Here is a 26,261-nt window from a genome sequence, read left to right as displayed (position 1 = left end):
AATGGTGCCCTCAAGAAAACAAAAAAACTGAGACGACCTTATGATTCTTGTCTGCTCTTGCATCCTGTTTCTCAGTCAGAGCGTCTAAGCTTGGGGAACCAGACCGCCTCCACGTGCCACCCCACCACGCCCCAAGGTCCACAAGGACAGGAGTTCCTTTATTTGGGACCTCGTCCTGTGTCTCCTGATGTGCCTGTTACGTGTATCCTCTACGGTGTCCTTCATTAAACGGGTAAATGTGTTTGCCTGAGCTCAGTGAGCCTGTTTAGGAAACTAACCGAACCGAAAGGGGAGGTCACTGGCAGCACAGGTTAACTGCCTGGGGCTTACAACTGGCACCTCAACTGCGGGGTGGAGGGCACTCTACTATGCAAAATACATCCCCTTTTAGGCAGACATAAAGTACCAAGTCAATTATCAGATCCCTTCTTAATTTGGATCATTTTTGTAACAAATATTTTTAGAGTAATCTTGAAAAAAGTTGGTCTCTTAGTGCTTTCTCATATAAATCTTTCATGGCTAATTTAGATTTTCAATTAAAGATTTTCCAAACTACTTTGCACCTCTTAAGATTCTTTACATCATGAAGTCTGTCATGTTTTTAAGGGGCATTTCTTAGCTACTGGTCTTTCCATATTCATTATACTGGTATGTTTCCTCTCCACAATGAATTTCTCACATACAATATGTGAGAAACTCTAGACATCTTTGCCACGGTCTTTCAATTTGTAGATTGTTTTCTCCCATCTGAAAACTTTCATGCTCCCTATATTTATACTTTACACAAAGAAACACATTTCCTGCATTCTTTATTTTACATTTGTAAGGTTTCTCTCCAGAGTGAATTCCCTCATATGGAGTAGGGACTGAGGACTGGGCAAATGCTGTTACATTGTTTGCACTTGTAAAATTTCACTCCAGTTTCAATGTTCTTCTGTTTATTAACACTTGATGAACTACTAAAACCTTTTCCACATTGCTTACACTAGTAAGCACCTCTCCACTATGAATTCTCTCATTCACAGGAAGATTTGAGGAACCAGTAAAGGAGTTGCTACATACTGTGCATTTGTTAAGGCTTCTGTCCAGAATGAATTCTCTCCTGTTCAGTAAGATGTAAATTGCACTTAAAGGCATTGACACATTCCTTACCCTTCTAAGGCTTCTCTACAGTATGAATTATCTCATGCTTCTTAAGATTTAAGGATGCAGTAAAGGACTTGCCACCTTCTGTACATTTGTAAGGCTTCTGTCTAGAATGACTTCTCTGATGCCAAGAAAAGTTTGAGGACCACATAAAGGCTCTTCCACATTCTGTACACTTGTAAGGCGTCTCTCCTGTATGAACTCTCTGGTGCTCAGTCAATAAGGAAAAGGACTCACTGCAGTTCTTACATTTGCAATGTCTCTGCCATGAATGAATTCTCTGATGCTGAGTAAGAGATGAGCCCCACGTAAGGTCATTCCCACATTCTTCACCCTTGTAAGGCTTCTCTCCAGTATGAATTCTCTGGTTCAAAGTTAGACGTGAGGAACAACAAAAGGACCTGCTGCATTCTACACATTTGAAATGTTTCTGTCAAGAATGAATTCTCTAATGCTCAGCAGAATGAATTCTCTGATGTTTAGTAAGGGTTGAGCCCCGTTTAAAGGCTTTGCCACATTCCTCACACTGGAAAGGTTTCTCTCCAGAATGAACTCTCAGATGTTCATTCAAGTATGAGCCCCACTTAAAGGCTTTGCCACATTCTTTACACTTGTATGGCTTCTCTACAGTGTGAATTGTCTCATGCTTCTTAAGAATTGAGGATGTAGAAAAGCATTTGCCACATTCTTTACATTTGTAAGGTCTCTGTCCAGAATGACTTCTGTGATGCCGAATAAAGTGTGAGGACCACCTAAAGGCTTTTGCACATTCTTTACACTTGTAAGGCATCTGTCCTGTATGAACTTTCCGGTGCTGAGTCAAGTATGCGAAACAGGTAAAGGACTTACTGCAATCTTTACATTTGTAAGGTCTCTGTCCAGAATGAACTGTCTGATGCCGATTAAGAGATGAGTCCCACTTAAAGGCTTTGCCACATTCTTTACACTTGTAAGGCCTCTCTTCCTTATGAATTCTCTGGCTCAAAGTAAGACCTGAGGAATAAGTAAAGGATATGCTACATTCTTTACATTTGTTTGGTTGTTCTGCAGTACAGATTCTCTCGTGACTACTTCGATGGGAAGATTCACTAAAGTCTTTCCCATATTCTTTGTATTTGCAAGCTTTCTCACCAGTGTGAATTCTGTCATGCACAACCACTTCTGCGAAATGTTTAAAAGTTTTGCCATATTCCTTGTATTTGTGACGTGTCTCTCCAATGTGGATATCCTGAGGTGTAACAGCGTTTGACCACTCCTTGAAGACTTGTCCACATTTACTGCTTTGGTAGTGGTTTCCTGGAATCTCAGTTCTCTGATGTTGTTGATGGACTGATCCTTTGTTATTATTTATTCCAAGTTTCATAGAGGGGTATGTTCTCTCTCGAATGTAAATACCTTGCCAATCATTTAATAGAGAGCCCTTCCTAAAGGCCTGCTTAGTTTTATTATACATGTAAGGTTCTTGCTCACTGTCTGTACACTTATATTCACTAAGCAATGATGGGTGGAGACAGTCTCTCTGACAGTTCTTAAAACTGTAGGTTTCAGCATGAGTGGGCGTTACTGGTTCATGTAAGAATAATAAATCCTTGACCAAGGAACTTTCAATTTTGACATATTTACACATTTTTTCTTCATTACACCGTTGGTCCTCAGAATCATATGACTGAGTGTCTAATGTAATGTATTTTAAATGATTGAAGTTCTTACCTACACCATAGCAATACTGCATTCTGAGATTTTCCAAGTGTCCTTTAAGAGAAAAGTTATGCTTCCAAACTGGATGATGACATCTACTCACAGAAGCACATTCTTCTGCAGCAGTAACTGACTCAAACTGGGTTGTGTCCTGAGTCACCCCAGGATGTGGGATGCCACAGATGCGGAGGGCCTTGTCCCGGGGATACTTTCCGTGACCCTGCACTCCTTCGTGACAGCCGTCCTGCCATCCACGCTCAGCGTCCCCATCCTGGTGTGTACTCGAGTGTGAGTCCCCAAGGTCACAGCTCCCATATCTTTCCAGGAGCACTGTTTGGAATGAGTCTTTTATGGCTTGCTGGGGTAACAAGGCTTTTTTGTAATGAGAAGACACTGCTGAAATACATAAAAACATCAAGTTACCCCACAACAATCAGTTACACATACTTTAAAAATCTATATAAAAAGTAATACTGCACATGTAGTATTGCGAACATTCAGTATCCTACAAAATTGTTTTACGCTTGAAAGAAGTAATATTGTATATCAACTCTAGTTCAATTTAAATGTCACTCTGCTGTTGGTAAATGTAAACACAAATTTTGAAACTTGTGGTATTGTTGTAATCGAGCAGAAAATATTTTTAATACAAGCATGAAGTTCAATACTCTTGAATCACTTACTGGATTTACAATAAGATACAATGTGCCGTCAGCAGCATCAAGTGATGAGCAGCATACATAAAGAAGTCGTTTTTCTACCTGAAATTGTTCCCATCTTTAAAGAGTTTGTTATAAACTTAACAAGTATTATGTAATACCCAAGAAAACACACATGTTAAGAAAATTAAAGAGAAATGAGAAATAAAATAAAGCAGGAGAGTAGAAAATCACTAAACACAAAGGAAGACATAGGCAGATAAACACATGGAAAAGACACCTCAAATTCACACAGAAAAAAGTTTTACAGAAAAGCAGTAGAGAAAGCTTGCCTTCCCCTTCATTAATTAAGTTTAATGTGACAAAATGTCCAAAGAAAAGATTTAAGACACAGTGTCTGGATTGAAAGTATACTGCTGCAGAGTCAGAGCCAAGACGGCGGCGTGAGTAGAGCAGCAGAAACTCCTCCCAAAACCATATGTATTTTTGAAAATACAACAAAAACAACTATCCCTAAAAGAGAGACCAGAAGATACAGGACAACAGACAGGCTACATCTAAACCTGGGAGAACCCAGTCTCGCAAAGGGGGTAAGATACAAACTGCGGGACCCGAGCGCCCCTCCCCCCAGCTCCCGGCGAGAGGAGAGGAGTCGGAGCAGGAGGGGGCGGGAGCCCAGGACTGCCGAGCACCCAGCCCCAGCCATCCGGGCCAGAGCGCAGACACAGTGCGTGCGTGCGGTGCCGAAAACTAGGGAAAAAGGACAGTAAGACCTGTGAGCAGGTATCCGCAGCCGGTGCCCTTGAGACAAAGAAAAACGAGTGCTTTTTGAAAGAGTTAAAGGGACAGGGACCCCACCACCGGATGGAAGCGTCCCGGGACACTTAGCCCAGCAGCTGGGAATCCCAGGGAACTTCGGGCACCCGAACTCCCTGGGTGGCAGCACAGCTCGGAGGCCCCTCACGGAGATAAGCAGCCTCCTGCCCGTTTCCCCTCTGATGTGGCTCCGCCATAGTGGAGCAGCAGCCTGAAGCCAGCCACACCCACAGCAATCCCGGAGGTTAACTGCACAGCGGCGGGGCAAGAATCAGAGACCCTGTCTGCAAGCAGCTGCCCACCAAAACCGCTAGGGGTCGCCATTCTCCCAGGAGAGGAAGGCCACAAACGAGCAAGAAGGGACGTTCTCCCAACCAACACATGCCCCAGCTCCCCACAACAACCTCTATGGCCATGAAAAGGCAGAAGAATTTGATACACACCAGACTAACCCAGACATCTTCCCCTGAGAAGGAATCTGGGGAGATAGACCTAACCAATCTCCCTGTAAAAGAATTCAAAATAAAGGTCATAATCATGCTGATGGAGCTGCAGAGAAATATGCAAGAGCTAATAAGGGATGAAGTCTGGAAGATTACAGAAATGAAACAATCTCTGGAAGGATTTATAAGCAGAATGAATAAGATGCAAGAGGCCATTGATGGAATAGAAACCAGACAACAGGTATGCATTAAAGCTGATGCAGAGAGAGATAAACTGATCTCCGGGAATGAAACAATATTAAGAGAACAGTATGACCAATCCAAAAGGAACAATATTCGCATTATAGGGGAACCAGAAGAAGAGTGAGAAAAAGGGATAGAAGGTGTCTTTGAAGAAATAATTGCTGAAAGCTTCCCCAATCAGGGGAAGTAAATACTCGTTCAGACCACGGAAGTACACAGAACTCCCAACAGAAGGGACCTAAGAAGGACAACACCAAGACACATAATAATTAAAATGGCAAAGATCAAGGGCAATGACAGAGCTTTAAAGGCAGCTAGAGAGAGAAAAAAGGTCACCGACAAAGGAAAACTTATCAAGCTATCATCAGACTTCTCAACAGAAACCTTACAGGCCAGAAGAGAATGGCATGATATATTTAATGCAATGAAACAGAAGGGCCTTGAACCAAGGATACTGTATCCAGCATGATTATCATTTAAATATGAAGGAGGGATTAAACAATTCCCAGACGAGCAAAATTTGAGGGAATTTGCCTCCCACAAACCACCTCTACAGGGTATTTAAAGGGACTGCTCTAGATGGGAGCACTGCTAAGGTTAAAAAGATGTCACCAGAGAAAATAAAACCACAGGAAATGACACAGAACAACGAAATACTAACTAAAGGCAAAATCAAATCAACTATCCACAAAATCAATCAAGGGAAACACAGAAATTACAGAATAAAACATGTAACATATAAAGAGTGGAGGAGGAAGGAAAATAGGGAGAGAAATGAAAAAGAATCATCAGACTGTGTTTTATAACAGCTTCATAAGAGACTTAAGTTAGACAGTTAGATAGTAAAGAAGCTGCCTTTGAACCTCTGGTACCCATGAATCCAAAGCCTGCAATGACAGTAAGTACATATCTAACAATAGTCACCCTAAATGTAAATGGACTGAACATACCAATCAGAAGACACAGACTAATAGAATGGATATAAGCAAGACCCACCAATATGCTGCCTACAAGAAACTCAGTTCAAACCCAAAGACATACACAGACTAAAAATGAAGGGATGGAGAAAGATATTTCATGCAAATTAACAGGGAGAAAAAAAGCAGGTGTTGCAGTACTTGTATCACACAAAATAGACTTCAAAACAAAGAAAGTAACAAGAGACAAAGAAGGACTTTAAATAATGATACCGGGGTCAGTCCAACAAGAGGATATAACCATTATAAATATCCATGCACCCAACACTGGAGCACCAGCATATGTGAAACAAATACTAACAGAATGAAAGGAGGAAATAGAATGCGACACATTCATTTTAGGAGACTTCAACACACCACTCACTCCAAAGGACAGATCCACCAGACAGAACATAAGTAGGGACACAAAGGCACTGAACAATGTATTAGAACAGATGGACATCTACAGAACACTCCATCCAAAAGCAACAGGATACACATTCTTCTCAAGTGCACATGGAACTTTCAAGAATAGATCATATACAGGGCCACAAAAAGAGCCTCAGTAAATTAAAAAAGATTGAAATTGTTACCAACCAATTTCTCAGATAACAACAGCATGAAACTAGAAATAAATAACACAAAGAAAATGAAAAAGCCGACAAACAAAAAAAAGAAAAAAATCCTACCATTTGCAACAACATGGACGGAGCTAGAGGGTATTATGTTCAGTGAAATAAGCGAGGTGGAGAAAGACAAGTGACAAATGAATTCAGTCCTCTGTGGAGCATAAGAACAAAGAAAAAACTGAAGGAACAAAACAGCAGCAGATTCACAGAACCCAAGAATGGACGGTGACCAACAGGAAAGGCACTGGGGAGGATGGGTGGGAAGGGAGGGTTAGGGGGAAAAACGGTCATTAAGATTAGCAGACATAATGTAGGCAGGGGGCAGGGAGGAGGAAGTACAGCAGGGAGAAGACAAGTAGTGACTCCATAGCATCTTACTACGCTGATGGACAGTGACTGTAATGGGGTATGTGGGGGGGACTTGATAATGCGGGAAATCTACTAACCAGAATGTCGCTCATGTAATTTTATATTAATGATACCAAAATTTAAAAAAATTATCCCTGCCTCTTACTAGGGACTCTAACATTTTAATAACTTAAAAAAAATACATCAATAAAACCATCCTGCTGAACAACTCAAATGAACACAGTGATGTACATCAATTATTTTTCAACAAAATGGAAAACACACACATGTCAAGGGAGGAAAACTGAAAGCCCAAACACAAGGCTGTGTGTAGACACTCAACTAGTATTTCACAAGGGATGCCAAATACTCAAATGAAGAACAAAAGAGTCTTTTCAATACATCCCACATGGAAACCTGGAGCTCTATCTTACCCCACTCACTAAGGAATTTACCTTGAGATGTACTGAAGACTTAACTTTAAGACTTGCAACCATATAACTCCTAGAGGAAAACATCTGGAGAAAGTTCTTTGATACTGGGCTTGGTAACGATTTTTCAGATACAGCACCAAAAGCACCAGCTTCTTAAGTAAAAATAGACAAGTAGGACCACATCAGACTAGTCAGTGAAACACTGCCCAACAGCTAAAGAATCGATGAAATGAATAGGCAACCTACAGCAGGGAAGAAAATATCGGCAGGCCACATGTGTAATGAGGGGTTAACATCCAAAATATAGGATTTCAAGTAAGCCTATAAGAAAAAAACTATCTGAATAAAAAATGAGCTAATGACCCAAAAGCCCTTTTCCAAAGAGGGATTTTTGAATGACCAAGAAGCACATGAAAAGAAGTTCACAACACGGCTACTCATCAGGGAAATGGCGTCCAAACCATTGTAAAAATCTCCTTCCATACCTGCTAGAATGCACCTATCAGAGAGAGGTACGAGGGCTGGTGAGGATGAAAAAAAAGAAAACGGGAATCCCTACCATGGCGCAGGAATGCAAACTGTTACAGGGACACTGGAAGAGACTTCTGAGGACTCTCGACAAAGTAAAAACAAAACTACCACTTCATCCAGCAATTCCACCGCTGGTGTGTATCTTAAGGTGATAAAATCAGGACTGCAAAGAATTATGTGCATCCACATATTCACTGCACTGTGCTTACATTAACCAAGGCCTGGGAACAAGCCAAGTGTCCATCACTGGATAAATCAAGTGTGTCACATACCTCCACACGCACATGCACACACACAATGGAATCCTATTTAGTCATCAGAGAGAGAACTCTGCCATTCCCGACCACATGGAGAAATCTTGAGGTGTTTACGCTAAGCAAAATAAGTCACAGAACCACAAATACCACATGATCTCACTTAAGAGTGGGAGTATTGAAAAAAAAAAACCCCGTAAGAGAGCAGACGGTAGTTGACAGGGGTCGCAGGGGGTGAGAAAAGAAGGAAAGGTCTACTAAGACTGTACCAACTCCCAAGAGTAAGACGAATTAACTTCCAGGGACATAATGGTCAACAGGACCTTTTCAACTGGACCAGAAACAGTTTTCACACGTTACTGCTCATGAAATTAACAGGGCAACAGTCAACCAAACAGGAACCATAAAAACAAAACAACAAACTGTCAGAATGCACTTTGCAGAGATGGGCAGTTATGAGGGACCACGAGTCGTTTCCCCTGGAGGCACCAGTAAGTTAGTCAACAAGGCATTGGTGAAGCGGCTCAGCCTCTCAGGGGCAGTAGGCAGCTCTTATCTCCTTGTCTTCCTCCATCCAGGTCATGAAATGCCCCCCACCCACTCCTTTCTCATACAAATTCCTTGCTTCCCTGCACAGGGGCGACACTTATTCTGGTTGCTGCTCCATCTGTGCTCCCCAAGTGGCAATTCCAAGACCCCAGATAAGACCTTGTTCTTTCTCGGTTTTCCTGCGGCTTCTCCATCACTGTGGATTTCAGGACTGAACATGGGGTGAACATACTTTATGCCCCTGAACTCGGGAACTACTAGGAACCTAGGGTGAAGGATGCAGGTCCCTGCAGAGAGGGGAGGTCTAAGTCAAAATACATCAAGAGAATTGTTTCTACACCAACAATCCCCAATTTTTCCCTTGAATTCATGGATCTGACACACTTTCATACAAAGCTGAAGTTTATGGGAGCCATTCCATCAACTAAGAAAATAAAAGCTTGAAATTTGGATTAGGAATTCTGGAAAGAAGCTCTTTTCCTCACCCACAGAGACCAGGTTGCTGTAGTTCTCCTGCATCACGCTCCTGTACAAGGCCCGCTGGGCAGGCGCCAGGCATTCCCACTCCTCCTGGGAGAACCTGACGGCCACGTCCCCGAAGGTCAACAGTCCCTGATGTGTAAAAAAACAAAGAAACAAAAATAACGATGTTTCCCCAGTGGCTGTGAACAGAGTTTGTAATATGACCCAAAATGAAGAGTGGGAGGTAAGAGAACTGCTTTGGGCCTGGGTCAGTGACCTGAAGCATTTTTAACACAAATACTCTATAGTGTTCCCTTAGTGCTGAGGAAAGAGGATGACGGAAATCCACAAAACCACTAGAGACACTATGATTATATGGGAGATAAAATATATAATTGAGGAATCAATACAGGGTTGTATTTTTTAACTACTAATTTTATAGCTGAACTGTTAATTGTCCATGGTTCCCAATGGCAAAGGCATGGTGCATCAGAAGTGTACCTCTCCAATTTAATATGTGCAGCAATGAACTGGAGACCTTCAAAGTGCAGATGAGGATTCAGGTTTTCTAGGCTGGGTCCTGAGTTTCTGCATTTCCAGCAGGCTCACTGGTGATGCTAAGGACCCTTCCTCCAGGGGCCCCATTTTTTAATTACAAAGTAGTGAAATGCCATGGGAAATATTCGTGGGTGGTTTTGAACTAAAACTTTTATGGCAAATGCAGTCCCTTAGAACATAGCGAGAAGGGCAAACACAGTCCATTTAGAACATTTGCCAGATATTACAAATAGCTTTTCATGGGCTGACGCACAACACACAAAAATAATCCATGAGAATACAATTTTATCTCATTTATGAGGATATTTTGTTAAACATCCAGTAAATGCTAAGAGGCTCGGTTTTAACCCACTTTATAACCTAGAATGTATCAAGGGGACACAATGATGAACATTCTAGACAACCTGAAGGGAAGCTCACAGCAGTTTCCTTATCAGAGGAATAGTAACAAATGATCTAAACAGCACACACTTGATCTGGTAAGTTTTACATGTAATTTTACACATGCATCCATTTATTAAAATGTAAACATATGCATGTTAAAACTAATAGAGTTGAAAATGTTATTCTCAGAAAATAAAAAATTTTCATTTGCGTATCCATTAATTACATACGGATGCTTTTTCTGTCTCCAAATGTGCTATCAAAAGCCACACGCATGATAAAAACTATAATAAAAGCTACCATTTCTGAGTTTTCTATTTCCTTCAAATTTTTTGCTACATTTATTATAGGTACTGAGTTATGTGTTAGAATTTAAGGACACTAATACATACATTAAATATGTGGTTCTCGTTTTCTTTTTCTGAAAATGCAAAATGAAATAAGAAGCAGTAGACCTGTGACTAGAGTGGAGAATGAAAGGCAAACTCCCACGACCCACGCTGCCTGACGGAAACCCCCACGCGCAGACTCTCCAGGCGACAAAGGAGACCCACTTCATTTCCCAAAGCCACTTCCACGCTGCGGGAAACCGAGGAGAAAGGGGAGTTTCTAGACTAAATGAGGTGGTTTGTGAACATTCTCAGCAAATCCTTCTGAGATCCTTAATGATAACTGGGAAATTACTAACAGGAATCGGGCACTGAGCCCCAGAGCCAAGGGAACACATGAGAGTTCTGTAATGGCACAAACTGCTGTCAGCTGCCTGAGACCACCGGTCACACCACTGTTGATACTGTGGGGGAAAGAACAGTCAATCGTAATTATGAGAAAACAGCACTGATGCAGGGTTTATAAAAGATATTAAAATATAAGCACATATGCACAAAACTGTACCTCCAGGGTGTAAAATCTTGTGTATTTTATGAACTGGAGATTTTTCTGAATTATTAGACTGATTTTACACCAAGAATATTACCACAGATCCATTTAATCCTATCAGCTATAGTCCCAAACTCAAAATATTACTGACAGAGCAAACCGGGACCGACTCCACTTTATTCTGTCCTCCATGTTGAGTAACTGTGTCCCCAACACGGCCCCATTCCCGCTCAAACCACACCCGGCAACCTGCGCAACAGGGCCCTGACCCTTCCCCAGCCAATCAGCTAAAGCCACGACCCTCACCCCGCCAACTGCCCCTAGACCCCTATAAAACCGTTGTGCTTTTGAACCGTGGTCTGTCTCCGGCATCTCGCCGCTGTGTCAGTGCACAAAGGACACAGAGCTCGAATAAAGGCTCTTTGCCTTTGCACCGGACTCGGATCCCTGGCAGTCTTTGGGGATCACGGATTCTGGGCATAACAGTTACCTTTCCCATTCACGGTGTTTCCCTAGCTTCAGGAGGGAAAACAGACCCAAATCTACAGGTCACAAGTATTTTCAGTATGACGATGGATAGTGTCTCCGTTAATTGCATCCTACACCCAGAGTTACAGGAAACTTTTCTAGTTGGCAGTTATAACTCAAATGCACTCATTCTGCACAGGATGATATGATCCAAATAGATTCATCCTGCTCTTTATCATAAGCATGAACAGGTTGTAAATACAGTTAGAAATCCTGAAATTTACCTTTTGATTCGTATAAGGTACCTGTAGAAGCAAATTCACCTCAGAAATACACTCCTTCCGGAGTCCCTTAAAAATCAGGTTTCATTATTGAGACAAGGAAGGGGGGGTGTGGTCACAGTAAGGTGAGGGCCTCCAGAAAAAAGGCAGGATATTTGCAGTCAGAGCAATGTACCTACATGCAAGGAAACCCCCTACTAAAACTCTGTGCTAAACATTCGGCTCTAGAGTCATTCTTCAGTGAGATCAGTTAATATTCCCCAGATAAAAGAAAGTAGCACATGTTTTTATTATGCTAATCATTTATAATCATCTGTGAGATTCACTTTAGCATGCCTAAAGGCCCAGGCCTACGTGCTGGTAAGGTGATCTGCAAACTTAGCAACTAATTCAGCACGCAGGCCCAGCCATAAACAACGTAGTAAAAGGCAGGAAGGATTCCACCTTAAAAATAAGATTGCATTTTAACACCCAGGAAGTTAAGAAGTAGGATTCTTAACTAGCAAACACCACCTCTGCCCACCTTGGGGGATGGGCAACCCGCCTTGTTTGATGAGCTTTCAGACCAAGACTCTGGTATCTCAGGGAGAAATCATCAGAGCAGGAAATTCCTTGTGTTAAGTTAATTCTAAATATTCAAAGTCCACAGCCCTAAGCCCCTTATCCGGTTTCCAAAGATCAAGAACTGCCTATAAACCCCCTAGACAACGCACAACTACGGCTCTCCTGTCCCTTCCCGGCATGAGCCCGGAGCTGTGTCCTCTCACTGTATCTCTAAATAAAACCCTCTTCCAGGCTCTCCCGCCTTGACTGTTGGCTAAGTTCCTTCGAATCCGCCAACAAGAACCCCGGCATCAACATGGAAGGCTTTGGTGACTTAGAAATGTACTCGTCACATTAAAATGTGAATTACAATTTCAGTACAGGGAATTGGAGATCTTGTCAAAATGAACTTGCTCATTAAGGGGCTCTGGGTCTATTTCTCACAAGGCCGTGCCCGAAGCCGGGAGTCCACTGGTGAATGACAAAGAGGTAGGACTCCAGGAAAAGAATAGGAGGAAGACGTTGAAAGTGTTTTCCGGCAATTTCAGTTTCTAATAAAATAAAGTAATAGAAACAATCCATGGAAAACATTTACTAGTTACTAGGTATCATTCTAAGTTTTTCCTAATTTAAGACAATAAACCCCACAGAAATTATGAATAAGAAGCAGCACATTATCAAACTATTCTGCCAAACATTCACTAAATGGCAGCAATGAGGTTTTAACCAGATTATCTGGCTCGTCACCAGACTCACCCGCATCCCTCCCTGGTCACTTCATATACAGCCGTCCAAGGTGACGCGCTCCTCCGGGAGTGATGCCTCCAGCTAAACTCTTTTCACGCAGTTCTGGGGTGAGAGGTCAAAGATTCTTCCTGCGTCTTTTGTGCCTTGACGGTTTTACAACTGAGAACAATCTGCATGTCCCAGTGGCACATCGTGGGGTGGCCGAACCTCTGTCCCCACACAGCTAAGCCTGAGCTGTATTTTTTAAAGGTTTCAGAGCAGGTGAGCACACTCGGAAGACAGGACGTCAGAAGCAGAGAAGGAACCGAGCGCCAGTTCTAAACGCAGAGCAGCTCAGGGGGAAACGCGGGCCCAGCCCCGGGCGGACGCACCCTCACCTGGGCGGCCGCCATCTCCGCCTCGGCCTCGGGCTGCTCGGGCTCCTCCCACCACCGGGCGCTGTGCGGACACGGCTCACGGCCCCGGAGAAGATGCGCGGACAGCGGCGGCAGGGACCCCCGGCTGCCCGCCAGCCGCGGGCAGGGCCCTGACACGGGGCGCGGGCCGCCCTCAGGGCCCGGGTCTCAGGACGGACGCAGGGGCGCGTGGCGCGGCGACCGCGGGCACCGGCTCCGCCCCGCAGGGGGCTGGAACTGAGCACAGGCTCTGCAAGTGGCGGGGACCCGCGGGGACAGGCGAGCTCACCGGGCGCGCGGAAGGGGAGACCCGGGAAGAGGACCCACGGCCGCGCTGCTCCGACCGCGAGACACGCACCTTCCACCGCGTGCTGCCCGGAAGCAGGAGCGGGACCCGCCCTCCCCGCGGGCGGAGCCAGCGCGCACGCGCAGCAGGGCCGGCGTCTCCCCGCGCACCCGCGGCTCCGGAAGCGGCCTGGGGCTCCGCCCCCTGACGTTTAATGGAGGGCGGGGCGCCGGGGAGGCTCGGGTCTGTTAGGGACCGGCGCTGTCATGGGTCAGGGGTCAGTAGCGGTGACCTTAGGGGGGCTGACACTGCCCGCCCGGGCGTTAAACCCCAGGCAACCAAGGTGTTTCGGTGTCAGCGGGACTCTCCGACTCCTTTGCTTTCAACCCTTTGCTTCCCTATGTTGACACCCTCACCGACTCCTAACCTCTCACACTGTTTCCTGTCCTGGGTACCCCACCCACTCGGACCCTCCCTGTCTTCTCTTCTCCCATTAGAGGGAGATTAACAGGAGAAGGAAAGCATAAGCTTGTTAACACAGATACAGCCTAAGACCCAGGCACACTGACCAGGCCCCTGAAACGGCCTCAGTCCGGCCCTCCAATCCCATCTCTACCTGAAGACCAAAGACGCTGCGGATGGGGTCGGTTTGGGGCGGTTATCACAATAAGCACTTGGGACAGCAATGCGGTTGTTATGCAGATTCAACTCCAAGCTGTCCCCATTCATAAGAGTTTCCGGAGGCTTAAACCCACTCCTACCCCAGGCACAGAGGGGGCACCCTTATATGTGGGCTTAAAACTTCATGACTCAACTGTTCTTCTCTATTAATCAGTGATGTGTGCCTTGAGGAATGTGATGTGTTCCTTAAATGAATGTTGTGTCTTAACCAAGGCCAGTTCCCGCAACATTATCTTCCCTATTGTGTTGTGTTGAGAAGCCTTGTGAAGGGAGTTGTGCACTGAGATCACAACGAGCCTATGGTTGTATGCATGAGATCACCAATTGTCCTTGGATGTATTTGTGTGACTAATAAATACGAGACGTGCCCTCTCGGCACCACTCGAGCTGATTATGCCTTGAGTCCCCTGGCCGGCCTATTAAAATGTTCGACAAGTCATCGCGTCGCCTCCTCTATCTGCGGGTCGGAGACGGGGAGGAGGCCGACACTTGGAATTGGAGATTTCCCTTCTAAATACACCTTACCTCTTACAAAAAGGAAACTCCTGCTTGGTTGTCAGAGCTCATCCCGGGTACATCTGTTGTTCCTTAAAAATAAAGAGCCTGAAGTAATCCTATGCCAAAGGGACATATTTTGGCTGAGAAATTTTGCTCGTTTTCCAAAATGTCGAATTTTATAATTACATGCCAAAAAATTCTCTAAAATTAATGTACTTTCTATGCTCCTGTTAGTAGTATATGAGCTAAATAGCCGACATGACGAGAGTACCGGGACTCCAGCAGTGTTTACGTTGGGCCTGATGCCTACATTCTACCCATTCCATCCGAGGAAGCTGGCCTTGCAGGAAGTGGGGAGTGAGAGTTTGGATGACAGACCAGCCAAAACCAGCTGGTTCCAACGTGGAGAAGTACTTGACCCAAGTTCCATCCCACAACACGTGATACACTCATTACCTTAGTAAGTATCAAGCCTCCCCGCACCATGACAGTTCCAGTGACAACCAGACACAGGCAATAGTACCCCTGGGGGACATGAGGTGGAGCAAGCCCAAACTAGGAGAAACCCCACCTGTTCCTTTACAACCTCATCTCTCTTAGTGAATATCCATACTCCTTTCCATGAAAATGCTCTCTCCTTTCCTCTGCACACCCCTTGTGGGTCTGCCTGTGCCTCACACTCAGGTGTGCACTCTCACTTTTTCTCTAACACTGTAGTCTCCGGACAAACTCTTCATGCTGAACTGCTTCTTGTGTCCATTCCTGATTTCTTACCCCTGATGAGACCGAGGACCTGTCCCCTGTAACAGTCTCATACAGTTTTCGTAGCAACTGGGATGAATATTTTGGGGAGGAAACCTTTCCCCATTTTCCCCTCCAGGTTCTTTGGCTGGGCTATTGATTGAATTAACATGACATTAGGAGATGAAGAACAAATTTAATTTCATACATACAAGGACCCCAAAAATATGAGGTTCTGAGACCACCAGACAATTGAGGTTTCCATGTCATCCTCAAAGAAGAGGGTAGATGTCTGGGCATTCAAACAGCAGGAAGACAATTCACAAGAAGATGGAAGAGCAGAGGGTTGGTAAGTAGCTGCCATGCCGTGCAGCTAAGCCTTTCTGATATAAAGTTACCTGTGGTATCAGCTCTCTTCCAAATCAAAGCCACCCACTCTAAATTATTATAGACAGCATGGGGGAAGAAGAGATTTTCCTCTACCCTTCAAGGTTCTTCCATTTCTAAAATTTTAGATTATTCATGTTCACAAAACATTTCATACTGAAACCTATAGTGCCACATAATGTTTTATTAACCAACAGATGTGCCCCGATGAGCTCTGAAAACCAAGCAGAAGTTCCCTTTTTGTAAGAGACAAGGTGTATTTAGAAGGGAAATCTCCAATTGTTAGGGTGTCCCCCTCTGTACCTGGGGTAGGAGTGGGTTTAAGCCTCCAGAAACTCTTATGAATGGTGACAGCATATATTTTTATGCCAGAACAAAACTAAATTAAAAGAAACATACACATTAAGAAGTCTACACAAAAGAATTCTATTAAGGCAAACATAAGATGTTTTGACAAATTTAAAAAATGGAACAGAAGTGATATAAGGCAACATAGTGGAATAATTATCCATGGGAAAGGCTGTTTCTAAAGAAGATACAGACACGACTTGCCGGACCCAGCCCTCCCCCTTCCCCGGCTCTCCTTGCTGCCAGGGGGCAGGTGAGCGGCTGCGGAGAGGAGCTGATCTTAGTGCTGCCTCAGCATTTTCCCCCCACAGGAAGCACATCGAGTGGATGGTTTTCCCTCACTGGACACTGACTATCAGGAAAGCATAAAATATGTCTGTTCATAAATGCTAGTATCTTATATTTAATAAATCAAGGTCTGAAAATATTCCATTCACGATCCTGCTTCATTTTGTGGATATGTGTTTATGTAACGGGAGTTATTTCAATATGGTTTCTTCATGCTTTGCCCCCTGCCCGCATCTGCAGTGTGACTGGCCTGCGATTGTTAAGATCCCACTGAGAACGAGGGCATCACGGTGGGTGTGACACGGTGAGAAACACACAATTTCTAATTTCGGATGAGGTGAGAGCACCGTGCATTTCTTCCAGCACGAGCACAGAAGCGCCTGGACACACAGGCTCACAACTCAAGGGCACAAAGGGGCTGACAGTGGGGAACGTGCCCTGAGGAAGGCAGAGGAGCTCACCGGCCACCAAGTGGATTAGCAAAATGAGAAAAATAAGTGTGAATGGTGGGGGAGAGGGGAAAAAGGATAGAAAGGCGTCAGCAGGCCAGGACGGTGCGGGCGGCTCTGGTCTCAGGGGGGCTCTTGGGGAGCCCGTTCCTATGAATGTGCAGGACCCGCTGCGGGTGCCTGAGCTGGAGGGAAACCACGGAGCTGCCGGCCCAGAGCGTGAGCCCCAAACACGGGACATCAGGGGCAGACACGGACACTGCACACAGTAGGTCTGTGCCTTTGTTGTGAAGCACAGATGAATGTAGTTAAAATCTAGAGTAGTGATGTTCCCGTGACTCCGTTTCCCATCACATGCAGAGGCACTGTGAGGTCCCCCAGCACGTGGAGCCCCAGGCACAGGGTGGCGGAGGGGCCGGTGGGCTTCAGGACCTTCACTCTAAGCTCTGTCCAACCAGAGCCCCTGGGACTGATGCGTATGGCCTGGAAGACACTCAAGGGACAGGTGGTTAGTGGACATGCCCCAGGTTACTCTGTGAACATAGAAAACTAGTTTGTGTCCAAAATGCATAAGAAAACCTGTCCCTCCAAAGCTGCCCCGGTTCCCAGGGCCCCTCCTGAGAGAACAGCCCAGGAATTGTCTGCAGTCGGTACCTGAGAACCAGACCCGGGGGCCGTGACCCGTCTCCACTGAAGGAAGAGGACGTGTAATGATGTGAGCGAGTAATTACCCAGGATTCCAAGGATATTCTGGACCAGGAAGATCACTGCAATTTTCAAATTCACAGAGGCCTTTCAATTACTTTTCAGGGCTCAATATTCACATTTAATGGATTCCGCATGGAGACGTGAGTGTGGGTTACAATTTTTAGTTAGAATTAAATTGACAAATCTGCACTTAATATTACTTTCCCTCTGATAGTTTATTTCTAATATGTATTTTTCTTTTAAGAGATAAGGAGATTTTCCAAGTGTGATGTATTTGCTTTTATGGAATTTAAAATATAGGGGTCACTGTTTTTAATGAGTTATTTATAACATACGTAATATTTAGTAATCTTGGAATTAAGACCTAACATTATTCTCCTTTTACAGTGTTGCTCTGGGAGAAGGGGGTTCCCCACCGCAGGCCCGTTCCCTGTGAATTCCCAGAGACCACTAAAGGCAAGGGCAAGCAGCTGGGGGTTTTAAAGGGGCTCATCCATGTTCATTCCCGTAGTGGTCACCCAGCCGTGTGCAGGCGGCGAGCCCCAACACGTTCCCCAGGGCACCTACAGGCTCTGCCCCTCAGCGCCGCCCCCCCGGCTGCTTCCCAGCAGGGGCTCAACCCTTCCCCCGACCGGCCCAGGCCTGCGGGGCTCCCGCTGCCACCCCCTCCCCCAGCCCCTCTGCTCTCCACTTCCGGGCACCCCGCCCAGGGAGGGGTTCTGAGAGCAGCCTCGATGGTGAAGGGTGGGAGAGCGGCTGTTTCCTCCCCGCCCCTCCCCAAGGCTGGTACCCTTGTTGACTGGCCAGGGGCTCGGTCCCAGTAAACATCCCATCGATATGAAAATAGTCTCTTTCCGGTCTATAGTGGGTGGTATTAAAGCCAGGTGAGCAATCCCGGCATAGATATCCATTCTGTCTAGTACAGCCAGGTAGAATTATGCTGAAAAGGCTTAAAGGTTCAAATAAATGACACAGAGTCAGGTTTGAACCCAAGCAGCCTGGTTGCAGTGACGCTGGCATTTACATTTGTGGTTCTCTGGTATATCTTGTGTTCTTTAAATAATCCAAATATACTTAATACATTGTCATATTTTAAACTTGTACTTTATTTTTAATTGTGCTAATTATGATTTATTATTTAGTCTTTTGATCATTATCACTTATAAACGAACATTCAAAGGTCTTAGTAAAATGTAGATGCACTAAATAATTTCTCATGATCAAACCGAGTGTACGGATATTGAGTCAATATGGGGATGGAACAAAATGAATATTATGTATTTTTCCATGTATTATATCAACTACATAAATTATTACATAACATGGAATTTTTTCCCCCCTAAGCAATTGGATTTGAATTATAAATAGGAATATATTTTGGGGGTATAAAGTAAACTAGTCTTTATATAAAAATTTTTTTCAAAATGGAATTTGAAACATAAAATCTTGTGCACTGAATAAATTCAAACAGGAGAAACACAAGGATGAGCCTGAAAATGACACTCGATCATTGTAAACCATTGAAAATATCAGAAGGCACACTTGAAGCTGACAAATGCTAAGCCCTTAGTTGACTTTGCTCTCTGAATCTGTTAGGCAGGAAAATAGATATGAGTGGGGTGGAAAGAGAGTAAGGTCAGTAAAGCCCACTAAAAAGGACTCAGTTAACCAGTTAAAACCAGAAAGCCAGAAGACTCAGAGTTAATCAGTTAAAGCTCAAAAGTCAGGAGCAACTTGGCCTTGAATGTGTGAATATTCCCCAGATTAGGAAAAGTATCTGAACACAGCCCATGTCTTCGCTGTGTCAATTAGATCATGTGCCATTCTAAGATTTACTCTAGCCTGCCTGCTAAAAGGCCCAGCTATAAACAGCATAATAAAGACAGGAAGATTCCATCTTAAAGCCACAATCACATTTTTAAAAACCCTAGAAGTTATAAAGTTAGATTCTTAACACACTCTTTAGCCAACAGACAATAATCCAGCCCACCTTGGAGGAGGGGCAGGCGGTCTGGATTGATAGGCTCCCAGGCCAGGAAGTTGCTACCCTGGGAGGGGGGCCGCCCGAGCAGCAAATGTCTTGTGTTAAGCGGTCTACAGAATTACCTGTAGGGCTGAGACGATTAACAAATCCACACCCCCAGCCCTTGGTCACATTCCTGAACAATCCTTAAAATGGGGAGCCCCCAACCTTTCAGGGCGCTCCTCTCTCTGAGGTTGCATGTACTTTCTAAGTGCGTAACCTTTTAACTTTAAACTTTCTCCCTCCGACCTTTCAGGTTGCCTCTCCTCCCTGAGTTCGCCTGCACTTTTTCTCTTTAAGTAACTTCAATAATACTTACTCTGCAGACAGATAGGGACTCTGTGGCATCTTTACTGCACTGATGGACAGTGACTGCAATGAGGTGTGAGGGGGACTCAGTAATATGGGTGAATATAGTAACTACACTGTTTTTCTTGTGAAACCTTCGTAAGAGTGTATATCAATGATACCTTAATAAGAAAAAACTCTCTTTGGAAAAAAAAGATTAAAAAAACAACTTTTACTCTGCTTCACTATTGTCTCTGCCCTTCAAATCTTTGTTGTGGGTGGGGGACAAGGACAGAGGAAAATACCCAACGCTCCCCCAACAAATCCTTCACGTCACCTCTTCCATGAAGGCTCTTTCATGAACTGTGTAAAGAAAATTGTCCTACCCTGATTGACAGACTATGAGCATTTTCAGAAGAGACATCATTAGCACCTCCATCAAATACATCAAACCAAAGTAACAGAAAATTAATTGTATTTCAGGAAATGTAACTTGATCATGTTGTTTATACAGGGATGAGTGATTCAATGAACTCCATAAAACTCATTATCATATTCGTATGACTTTTACTGAAATAACTACACTAAAAATCATGCAAGTTTCTCTGTAATTTCCAGAGAGCAGAATTATAGTCTTCAGGATTATAGAAACCAGAACCCATTAATATTTAGATCAAATGCCAACAGAGGCCAACAGCAAGGATTACATCAAAATTCATTAGGAGTGATCAGCAACTGGCGCAGGGTCTCAGACCGCCGTCTCTGTCCACAGGTGGACCTGTGCCTCATGAACGACTCCTTCCTGTGTGAGAATAACACCGAACCAATTTCCACCCAAGAAAAATCCCCTTTCTAGACACAAGCATTTACCCACACCCTCTTATGCCTCAGTCCTGTGGATAATCTGTCTCAGATTGAAATAGAAAAATATTAAATTATTTCAGCTGCCAGGGCGATGGGCTTAGGGGTACAATCATGACAGCCCCTGCTTGTGCAGGAGGGAGGCGCCAGACCCCGATATGGGTGTGCGATTCAGTGGCCTCAGTTCTACACAGAAATGCAATTATCACCTTACCTCTACTTAGAGTGACATTATGTGATTGGACAGTTGAAATTAATATTAAGATACTGATTTTAATAATTTGATATTAATCATTTAATAATTTGATGCTATTTAATACTAACAATTTGATATTAATTTAACAATTAATTAAAACATTTAAAAACTTTCTCCCAGTTTCCAATTCCCAGAAACAATGCTAATTCTAGTGAGCATCTCTGAAGAGCCCAGTTGAGTCTTTTCAAGGTGGTTTTCTTTTCCGTAGGCCTCGGAGGCAGAGTCTCCTTGGTGGGGACAGAGAAACACTGAGATCTGACACATGACAGAATCATAGGAGAGCCTGTGTATGTAACTGGATGCTGCACTTCCCTGACAAGCTCACTCTCCTTAAAATATGATCGTCTGTTGACCCTCAGGCTCCTGAGCTACAAAATGAGGAAGGATCTTAACAGAGAAATGTAAGGGTACAACGGCCTGAGAATGATTTTTCAAGAAAACAAGGGGGATAGTCAGTAACAGCTTTTTGCCTATGGGTATGGTTGAGACATGTGTCTGCTTTTCTGCCACCAAACAGACAGTCAGAGCCAGGCAGGCACTGAGTGTGACAGACCCGTCAAGGCGCTGTGAGCTGCACGGTCATGTAACCAAAGACGGTTATGGCTGGGGTCTCTGGCAGCAGCTTGAACGAACTTGCCCACCTACTGGATTCTAGTCACAACTCTGGAAAGGGGCAGAGTACGATACACTTCGATAGAGAAACAATCAGCTGCCGTGTATCACACCTAGCTGACTATAGATCCTATCACTGAAACAGCCCCAATGAAGGTAATAACCACCTATCCTACTGTCATGCTGACGAGCAGTAGGCCAATTACAATCATCAAGTAGTTTGGATCAGGGGAGCATCCTCACCATAGGAAATTCCATTTTCTCCACATTCAACCCCTCCAGGATTATCACCTCAAAACCTACACACCCTCAGTCTTCCCTGATGGTCCCTGTGGAAAGCTGAGCATTGTAACCAGATTTCACAACAGCAACAGCACATAAAGAAAACATACAGATTATAACAAAAATCATAATAATCTGCAAGGCTGAGGTCATTCCAGCTGTATTCAAGAAATTGCTACTCAGATGAGTTCATGACTTGTGTTTTCTATGGGAGAAATCAATCTTCTGAAATGGTCCCTGTGCAAGAAAGCTGGAACCTTGCAACAGCAAAAATGGTAATTATAATAGTCGGCTTCAGCCTGAGGAGATCAATTTCCACCAAGCGGTCATCCCAGCTATATTCAAACCAGTCCCAGTTCACAGTTCACACTTTCCATGGGAGGCCAGCAGTGGTACTCATAGGGAGCTCCATGCACCCCAGTGAGTAACGGCTTTTGCTAGGGGGCATGCCCAATCCACACAGAAATTAGAGGAGACTAAATTTAAGGGCAATAAAACACATGTTTTAATGATACCCACATAGGCAAGTCCATCAGGAAGGAGGCATGCAAGAGAGCAGTCCTGCAATAGGACTGTGGCAGGAAGGGGGTCCTGTCCAGGTCTAGTGTACCAAACCTTTACCCCTCCTCCGCGGGGGTTACTGAGGGGTCTACATACAGTGCTACTACTGCAGGTGCACGCACTGGCCATGATGATAAAACCAAACCCCCCGGTAAGAGGACTCACACCCAGGGAATAACTAGAGGGACACCTTATAACACTTCCATGCTTACAATAAAAAGTAGGGTGAAATCCAAGAAGTCATTTAATACAATGAAGAAATACTGTATTTGACAGAAATTGCTGGAATAGAAATGTTTGCAACTCTGGGAGTGTGACGTGCCTAATGGAGGCAGTAACTGTATCTCCAGTGAAAACACCCATTGTCTATTGATGTTTGTGAGACTGTTTTCTCCTTGAAGTTAAGGAAACAGCATTTAAGGAAGACAGTAAGTAACCTTGTGATCTATTCTCTGGTTTAAAAATATTCCAAAATAAGTCCAAAAACCTAAAATTTAAATACATCAAATGCAAAAGACACCATCCCTTATATCTTCCATTTTGTGTCTTGTCTTAATATTTTTCATAAATCTTGCCTCATTGCTAATAGTTTAATCAAGTATAATGGTGGAGAACATGGGTATTTCTGGCCTGGATTCCTGGCTGGCTTTAATAGATCCCATTACACGCACGCACGCACGCACGCACGCACGCACGCACACACACACACACACACACACACACACACACACACACACACACGAGCCTGTTTACATATCTATGGGATGTTTACTGGGTACAGAGTGGCTGACCAGTCACAGGAATACGACGCACGGGAAGGGTGGAGAGGAAACACCCATTATCTCCTCTCCTCAGTTCCTGGTGGGTCACTGTTCAGGCATCTGCCAGTCATGAGGGACTCGCTCAGAGAGTTCCTGCCAGTGCTGGGGTGGGACGGTAGACAGCTGGAGAGTGGGGACAGAGCAGTGGGCATGGGTGCAGAGAGTACGGGGAGCGAAGACGGGAAGCCTGGAGGGAGAACTGGGAGAGAACATCTGCTGACAGGGAAGCCAGAGCTGCAGTGCTCAGAGAGAATCAAGCCCGTGCTGGGCCACAGGAGGGGGCAGCATCACAGCCAGGACGGACTGAGCTCTAGCGCCATGAGGATAAACATGGCCCCCTTTTAAGCCCCCGAATTCTTGCCCTTACCTTTATTTGGTCTCCTCAGATTAACAGAGAACTTGCCCAGGGCGGGGAACCCCCTCGTGCTGGAGCGACATCACTGGTATAGTCCGCAGGATTCGTGGAGCCTGACCCGCCCGAATGGCAGGGCAGCTTCAGTGGGTTGCCCTATGGGCAGGGAGACACCTTGGTACGTCATCTTGGGGATTTGTTGTAGGGTGGCTTGCCTGCTAGAGGACTGGACCCCTCCCCAGGACTGACGGGTGGTCATGTCTTGGGCACCGGAGCTGGTGCTCTGCAAAATATGGGACTCCTCGTGGGAACTAAGTATCCAGAAGGCAGAGGGAGCTGTGGGTTGGAAGTTTCTCACTCAGTTGGAAAAGGTTACTGTGGAGAGAGACGTGCTTCCATGGGAAGTGGCAGAACAGGAATGTAGTTTTGGGATGCTCTGAGGAAGTAAAAAAGTTGTTAAAGACTGAGCTAGCGCTGCTAAAGGATGTGACAGTGACACAGGAAGGGGCAGCAGGAGAATGCAGGCTGGAAGATGCCATGGGGAAGATGAAGGAAATGGTTCTGCCTTCAGCTCTGGAAATGACAGAACAGACATCAGACGAGGAGCCAGGGGAAGAGGAGCTGGGGAGGGAGGAGTGGGAGTGCTGAGGGCAGTGCCATTTCTGTTGCCACCAGAGGCACCAGCCTCTCCCCTATGGACAGGCTGCCCTGTTATAATCAAGAAAGCAAAGACACGACAACAGCAGGTTACTCAGGAAGAGATGCAGCCCTTTCCCCAGCGATTCAGGCTGAGTTGGGGGATCTGAGTTCCCAGTTTTAGCAGAGTGCTTTGGAGCCTATGTCAGCTTGGCTTTTGAAACTCTGGGACCTAGTGGTGGATGGAATTATTTTGTCTGGGTCACAAATGTGGAAGCTGGCTTCCCTGATGACTCACCCCAACCTCCAGCAGATTACAAAAGGCTATGAGACCCCGGGGAACCACTTCTTCCTTCATTAGATTAAGACCGCTTTTCAAGCAGTATACCCTAATCAGGATGATTTGCCATTTTCCCTGCTAGATGGCAGACATATGCTTAGCTCCAACAGGTGTTGTGGGAGTTGGGCATGAAGAATGCCATTTATAACCCAGAACATCAGGACCCCAGTGAGTTGTTTACAGTGGGGATGAGGAATCTGGCTCTTCAAACAGCACCCAAATCCCTCTCCTAGTGGCTATTGTTGCCCCTCACTTAGGACAACCCATAAATGACATTACTTGCACTGTAGCAGATCTGCGAGAGACAGGGGCAATGAGGGTGTGAAAGACAGAGCGATATGCTCAGAGGAAGAGTTTAAGGGGGTCCTGTGAAGGTCTGTAGCACCCAGATGTGGGCTGATCGGATAAAGGCAGGGATGGATAAAGAGAAATTGGATGTGAAGTCAAAATCTTGCTGGATCTGTGTCAGCAATTGAAACCAGAGAAGCAGTTCCAGAAGTTGACGACCATGAAATGGGAACCAGAGACAAAGCCACACATCCGGCATGTGTGCCTGCAGGACTTCCTCTGGGAGAGGAAGCCAACCCCACCTGGACCCTCACAGCAAGATGACTGGGCGTTGCTGTGTGAGGGGAGGTTCAAGGCCCCCACCTTGGGGGACATGATGGTGCCCAGAGAGCGCATGTTGGATTATCAATTCATTTGTCCTCAGTGAATGTGCAATGTGTCCTGTCACTGGTGGATATAGGTGAATGCCCTGATTATGTGAACCCTGAGTGGTTTCCTGAGCACCCAGCTGTTATAGATGGGTAGTGGGTAAAGATATTATGCTATTTGTTTATGCCTGATTTTTTTACATGTAAATGTATCGGTATTGCAAGAGAATTTAGGTCTTGTAGGCTACTAGAGGGTGTTTATCCTGCACTTCGCATAAATTCTGAGGAACTTAGGCTGTTTGGTATGAAAGGGCATCAGGTGGTGCTCAGATGAAACATGTTAACTTGCCTTTGCTGTTGCAAAATGGAGTCAAGGCTGTGAAGGCCCTGAGACAGACCCACTGAGGACCTGTGAGCTGGATGTCTGTGACTGAAGATGGCTGTTGCTGGGGCCTCTGGCAGCAGCTTGCTGGCCATTTGCCCTTGGCATCCACAGAAAATGATAATCAAAGTGCATTGCGCCAGGGGCATTTGCTAGAACAACCTGCTTTGAGGCAGAATAAAATGTGGGCTCTAGCCAATTGGTGGGACCTGCCTTTGACCTTCGAAGAAGTGAGCAGAGCCTGGAAGCAGTGCATGGTGGGACTGAATACAACAGGAACCCGTTTAGACTCCATTCAGTGGACATGGCCTTGGATATTTTGACACACGGAGCAGTGATGGCTGGCCATTCTGGGACATGGCCTGGAGGCTGACCTCTTGTG

General features: G+C 45.1%; 1 protein-coding gene across 1 annotated transcript in view; it reads right to left on the bottom strand.

Moving 5' to 3' along the window:
* Positions 1–792: 792 nt before the first annotated feature.
* The window catches only part of LOC118910019 (zinc finger protein 345-like), a 59,556-nt gene continuing 34,087 nt past the window's right edge, over positions 793–26,261 (bottom strand). The window contains 3 exon segments of the mRNA XM_057496389.1: positions 793–3,237; positions 9,192–9,318; positions 13,406–13,660. Of these exon segments, the coding sequence (XP_057352372.1) occupies positions 1,157–3,237; positions 9,192–9,318; positions 13,406–13,420 (2,223 nt within the window). The 5' untranslated portion in view covers positions 13,421–13,660 and the 3' untranslated portion in view covers positions 793–1,156.

This window comes from Manis pentadactyla (assembly GCF_030020395.1).
Source record: "Manis pentadactyla isolate mManPen7 chromosome 15 unlocalized genomic scaffold, mManPen7.hap1 SUPER_15_unloc_1, whole genome shotgun sequence".
In the NCBI taxonomy this organism is placed as follows: domain Eukaryota; kingdom Metazoa; phylum Chordata; class Mammalia; order Pholidota; family Manidae; genus Manis; species Manis pentadactyla.
Note: the sequence above shows the minus strand (reverse complement) of the source record. Positions and strands in the feature narration are given on the sequence as shown.